The 6,351-nt window shown below is 46.5% G+C and overlaps 2 protein-coding genes across 2 annotated transcripts; both read left to right on the forward strand.

Annotated features, from left to right (window-relative positions):
* Positions 1 to 4: 4 nt before the first annotated feature.
* On the forward strand, positions 5 to 1,114 carry RIOX1 (ribosomal oxygenase 1; the record flags this gene model as incomplete). The annotated part of the gene is made up of 1 exon (XM_031064864.1): positions 5 to 1,114. A coding segment is annotated over one exon (1,068 nt), but the record flags the coding sequence as incomplete, so codon positions are not given.
* Positions 1,115 to 5,039: 3,925 nt separating this feature from the next.
* LOC115948950 (putative acyl-coenzyme A thioesterase 6) lies at positions 5,040 to 5,790 on the forward strand. The gene is given in 4 exon segments (XM_031064873.1): positions 5,040 to 5,066; positions 5,183 to 5,345; positions 5,398 to 5,455; positions 5,457 to 5,790. Coding segments are annotated over 4 exon segments (582 nt in total).
* Positions 5,791 to 6,351: the final 561 nt, after the last annotated feature.

A 6,351-nucleotide genomic window follows, 5' to 3' on the forward strand; every position in this document is an offset into this window, starting at 1 on the left:
GGTGTGGGCCTTCTACCAGACCGGCTGCTCCCTGCGCCTCCTCTGCCCGCAGGCCTTCTCCCCCACCGTCTGGCACTTCCTCTCCATCCTGCAGGAGCAGTTTGGCAGCATGGCGGGGGCGAACACCTACCTCACGCCCCCGGGTACGCAGGGCTTTGCCCCCCACTATGATGACATCGAGGCCTTCGTGCTGCAGCTGGAGGGGAAGAAGCGCTGGCGTGTCTACAGGCCCCGAACAGATGCTGAGGTGCTGCCCCAGTTCTCCAGTGCAAACCTCACGCAGGCTGAACTCGGTGAGCCTGTGCTGGAGACTGTGCTGGAGACCGGGGACCTGCTGTACTTCCCCCGTGGCTTTATCCACCAGGGTGATTGTCTCCCTGATGCACATTCACTTCACATCACTGTGTCTTCCTACCAGAGGAATTCCTGGGGGGACTTTCTGGAGAAGCTCCTCCCAGCTGCCCTGCAGATGGCCCTGGAGGAAGAAGTGGAGTACCGACAGGGGCTTCCCATGGACTACCTGCAGTATATGGGAGTTGCTAACTCTGACACAGTCGATGCTCGGAGAACGGCCTTTGTGGAGAAGGTGCAGAGCCTGATAAAGAAACTTGTTGACTATGTACCCATTGATGCTGCTGTGGATCAGAGAGCCAAGTCGTTTCTTCATGACTGTCTCCCTCCAGTGCTCACGGAAAGTGAAAAGGCGCAGAGTGTCTATGGCTTCCCGGCCCGGTGGCAAGATGGAGGCCCCTGCAATGTTGATATCCTGATAACAAAAGACACCGAAGTACGCCTGCTCCGCCATGGCATCGTTAGACTGTGTAATGAAGAAGCAGGTGTGATGCTGTATTACACTACAGAAAACTCAAGAGTGTATCATAAGGAAGAACCCAAGTTCCTTGAGCTAGATCCTGAATACACAGACAGTGTAGAATTTCTTCTGTCCTCCTATCCAAATCATGTAAGTGTGGCTAACCTTCCATGTGAAACCTTGGAGGAAAAGATTTCTCTAGCTACACTTCTGTTTGAGAAAGGTATTCTGACTACAAAGAAGCCTCTGGCAAAAATCTAACCCTTATTTTTTCACAAAATAAAAGTACACTTGTTTAGAAAATGTTCTGTCTTGGTCTTGCCTTCCGTCTGCTAGATATGAATCAGCAGTTCAGGTCTCTGCATCTCATCTGGGGGTAGAAGGTCTATGTCATGGGTAGAGAAATCAAATGTTCTGAATAAAATAAGTATTTGCTCTAGGAGCAATTCTGCATGGCTGAGTGCCTAGAGAAGAGAATTGGTTATCTTCTTTTCATCAGCCATGTTATTACACCCTAGGTAACTTCAGGGAGGTTGTGAACTTTCTTGTAGTCACCATCATGTTTTCAGAGTATTTTAAAGCAGCCTGCTCAGCTGCATGGAGGACATACTGTTCATAGGCGTATTTGGTAATGGTCACCATTCTGTGTGCTTTTGCTGGGCTATCCTGCATATATGGTGTGGCCTTCAGGTCCATGCTGTGTTGTAAAGATCCCTTGGTCACACATATACTCTTCCTAAAAGAGGGGCCTGCAGGCAGCTCCCACTCAGTTTTAGCAATTACACCCACCTATGTGGCTCTGCCCTTACTGAATGATGCAGTAAGGTTTTCTCAGGCAAACATGATGTCTTGGTTTGGAAAGACAGGAGTCTGCTAAGGCAGGCAGGAGCCTCCCCTGAAATGGAGAATGCAAACCCTCCCCACCCCTCCGAATTGCTATAGTTTTAAATTAAGGGGCTCTCAGGCAAAAATGTGGGAGCAGGAAATAACAGTTCTTTAATAGGGAAGAAATAAAAAGAATAAAATAAATGATGCAGTCCACTAGAACAACACTGACAGAGTCAGAACCCAACCTGACACCCTGTTGGTCAGGGTGTGGGTGGTAGTCCGATTGAAAATGTGGCTGCAGTCCTCTGAAGTATCAGGTGTGGTTCTATTGGAGCAAGGAGGATCTGTAGAGAAGGATGTAGTCTTCCTCTGGAGATCCAGTGGAGGAAAAGGCAGCTGCTGCTCCTCTGGTGAATCCCGTGGAGAGAAGCTCTGCTGGAGTTTTAGAATCTCAGACTATATCGGGGTAGCAATGCTTGGCTCCTCCCTCTGGGCGGAGCATCTCACAATGGGATGTAATAGTTCTTATCAGTCATGCACTGATATTCAATAGCCTGTTATCAGCAGAGGTCCCCTCCCGAGGAAGGTGTGAATGTGGTCACTCAAAGAGAGAGAATAAGGCAAACTGCTCACTTGACAAGGTGATCAGCCATACAGATGGTAATGGAAAACATCTTGCATGCAATCTTCAACACATGATCTGTTGCATTTGAAATGCTTCAGGTTTGCTTGCTTCCTTTTCAGTCCAGTAATAGAGATAAAAGATCTTCCCCCACTGGTTTCCCCATAGCAGCCTTTAGCAATAAAATTATTGGTCCTTTCAAGGCAAGTGGGATGCCCTCCGATATGTTTGGGGACTTTTTGTGCTGGGTGAAAAAGTTTCATTTTAGGACCTATCAAGTTACATGAATACATGCCTGGCTGTGAGGTCAGTTCCCATAAATACTGGCAAACCTCTGAAACACTTTTCCACAATGCTATTTTATCATAGCAGTCAGCAGGTGAGAGATATTCTGTCTTTAAAGCCTCCTGAAGCTATACTCACAGTGAGCAGGGTGCATTGCCCTGTGCTCCTCTGAGCTGTTGGGTTATCCAGGTTTTGCAAGATGGCGCCCATACACTCTTAACTGTTTGGGATTTAAGTGTAGACTATATCCTCCAAGATCCCATACTTGCAACACTGCCAGTCTTTCCTACTTCTTTTGTCTGTATGCTTTTGCTAAATCTTGAAAGTTGAGCTGTGTAAAATTGCACAAGATCATGCTGGGGTGCCCTTGGGCCTCTTGGCTCTGTGAAGCTCTAGTGGCTGGACAGAAATGCTATTGCTACACTCATCCTCTGACCCCCCTGTCTATTCATCCTCACCAGCCATCCTTACCCCACCATTTATGTCCCTGGTAAATATCTCCTGTCTCAGTGGTGCCCTTCCTGGGTTGCTCTGTGTGTTCTATGTGCAACCACAGGCACCAGCACTGCAGCTTTGCTGCTTGGGGCTGTGCTGCAGAGCTGCACCAGGAGCTCATGCAGCTCTTTCTGAGATGGCTGCAAGCACCCCCATGTCTGTTTTGAGCATTTTAATGCCCACCAAAGACAGCATAAAATCTCCTTACCTTTCCCTTTCCCTGGACTCTGGAAACTGCCTGGGCTAGACATCTTACACATACTCTTCACAGATTTACACAGGACTAGCTAGGCACAGTTTCTTTTTTCTTCATTGCTCTTTCTGCAGAAAGCTATTTCTTGCTGAGACCTGCAGAGTATACCAAATTTTTTTAACTAGGAGGTGGTGGTCCATTATGATCCCAGTAAGAAAAGCATACTTTGTAAGGTATCTAAAAATGCCATGTATTATAGCTAACACTAATCTTACATCCCTTTAGATGCTGGGAACCCCAAGCAAAGAAGTGTTTCCCCGTGTCATGCAGACGTGGTTCATAGCAGAGATTGTCTCCTTTCAGTCTTTTAAGGTTTTGTAAGATTCTTGTGTAAGGAAACAGCTCTATGTAGCATATCTACAGTCAAACAGAAACAGTGTTTGCAAGGGAATGTCTTTCTGCGCTGTTCAATAAGAGCAGGGCCATGTAAGCTGTGTTACCTCAGGTCCTGAGTGGGAGCTGCCTGTGGTCTCTGTAAGGAAGAGCTGGCTGAGTTTCCTGTAGGGCTTGGGTTCTGTGCAGAGCAGCACAGGCCTGAAGGCCCCATTGTACAGGCAGCACAGCACAGGCACCAAAGGCATGGGGCAGTGTGGTGTCCTCCAGAGGCCACACCATGGCTATTGGAGGGGAATATTCTGCATGCTGTAAGGCAAGGACCATGCTGATGGTCCCTTCATGGGCTTCCAAGCAGTGCAGAAACACAAATGAAGGTACAGAGAACATATCCACCAATTTTTCCGAACGAAGCTGAGCAGGACAGGAGAGTTTTGAGAGAGTAAGCATTTATTTGCTCTCATAATCAGACCCTTGAGGCACAGGAACAGCATCTTTTTAAGGATACAAGGACCATTAAGTTTCACAACATCTATATGGGGCACAAAAAGTGGGGAGGGGAGTCAGCAGTCCCACACGTGCCTGTCACTTTGCCAATTTCAAGAAAGATTCAGAAATACTCATCTGGTTTAGCTAGCACCTGCCAGAATGCTCACCTAGGAAAGGGGAAGGATCAACAGATATGCACTGGTACTATTCAGAGCATGGGTACTATTAAGATATCACCATCTCAGAGTGACTGAGAGGAGAAGACTCCTGCATTGTGGAGAGGAGACACCTGCATTTTTTGAAGCAGCTTTCATGAACTGTCACCACATACCCACATGTGAACCCTTAGTCTAGAAAATATAAAGAATAAAGCCTTTACTGGTAGCCAGCTGTGGGGGATTGACCTTGGCTGGGTGTTGGATATCTGCCAAGCCACTCCTTCAATCCTCTTTAGCAACAGGAGAGGTGGAGAAACTAAGAAAGAAACCTTACAGGTGAAGATAAGGACAGGGAATAATTCATCAATATTTTGCCCAACATCACAGGCAAAACAGACTTGACTTAGAGAAGATTAATTTATCTTATTGCCAGTAAATAACAGAGTAGACAGATATAAAAAGAGAGATATAAAAGTAGAGTAGATATAAAAAGTAGAGAGACATAAAAAGAAAATTAAAACCACCTCCTCATCTTTGAGCAGCATCAGGTACATCTCTGAGCTGGCTGAAACTGTCTCTGTCCAATATGGGGGAACCCCAATCTCTTCTTACAGCCTCCCACTACCAAAACGTTTCCACATTAGCTCTAAATAATCTTATTTTTCTCTTGCAATCAGAGCTCAAATGGAGTAAATGTGCTTGTTCTCTCTTGGCTACCATATGGGAATGTTTTGCATGGAATAGAAAAAAAAAATTGTGTAGGAGATGCCTGTCATTTGTTCAAAAGAAAAAGTAAATATTGCTGTAACATTCTTTGTGTGGTTTTGCAAACTCTCAGCATTAGACAATCTTGCCCTCCATTAATCTTTTCAGCTGAGCACTGATGAGCATTTCCTCCTATCTCCCAGGTGAAGGGTCCAGGGGTTGGCCTGCTTGGTTTCTCCAAAGGAGCTGAAGTGTCCCTTACCATGGCTGCCTTCCTGAAGCACATCTCAGCTGTTGCTTCCCCAGTGGGAAGCATTCCCATTCTGGGAAGCAATAGGAACATTCCCTCTGTGACTGTTACACTGATTCCTCTCTGCTATGAAGGATAAAAAACACCATGCTTTGACCTTATGTGAACACAAAGCCAAGGCCACCAATTCCAAATTTCTTGATTATTCTGATGTTATTGATTATCCCTGGCAACCAAAGCCTGATCCCACTAGAGAAAGGTGAGGCACAGTTTCTATTCATGGTGGGCCAAGATGACCGTGTTATCAAAAGTGAGTATTATGCTACTGAAGCCTGCAAGCTTCTGCAAGCTCAAGGGAAGGAAAATTTTCAGATTCTCTCCTACCCTGGAACAGGGCACTGCATAGACCCACCCTTTTTCCCTTTGTACCACATAGGAAGCCACCCCGTTTTTCACAAGTGAGCAGTCCTGGGAGGGGAGGTCAGGGCTTATTCTAAAGCTCAGGTTCATGCTTGGTCACAGATCCAGGAATTTTTCAAAAAGTATTTAACTGTTAGCTAATGTGCAACAAATAATGTGCAAGCAACACACAACTTTGAGCAACCAGATCTGATAAATTCTACTGCAGTTATGAGGTCAAACCTTGTCACAGCTGTACCAGTAAAACTACAGTATATTTCATGATTTTGTACATCCATAAAACACAAAAAAATGTCCTTTAGTTTAAAGCCATTACATTGCTCATAAATTTTTCATTTTACAGGCCTCCTTCAGGTACTGAAAGGTGGCAATTAGGTGTCCCTGGAGCTTTCTCTTCTTTAAGCTGAGATGCTCCATCTGTGTCAGGAGATCGGCTGTGATGATCACGCCCTGCCGTGGGTACTGGCAGAGATGCAGCAATGGCTCCAGGCAGACTTGGCAACTTCCAGCACGTGTCTGCCCACACCATTCCTGCCTCAGCTCCCCCCACCCCTGCCTATGTGTGGGAAACCGCATTTATAAAAGAAGCCTCAGCTGGAACGCAGACAGTGCACTCAACAACTCCGGAGCCATGTGGCAGGTCAGTGCCTGCTCCCTGTGCCGGGCCAGCTCCCGCGCCTGGCAGAGGCGGCTGCCCTGGCC

This window comes from Geospiza fortis, unplaced genomic scaffold (assembly GCF_000277835.1).
Source record: "Geospiza fortis unplaced genomic scaffold, GeoFor_1.0 scaffold54, whole genome shotgun sequence".
Lineage (NCBI taxonomy): Eukaryota > Metazoa > Chordata > Aves > Passeriformes > Thraupidae > Geospiza > Geospiza fortis.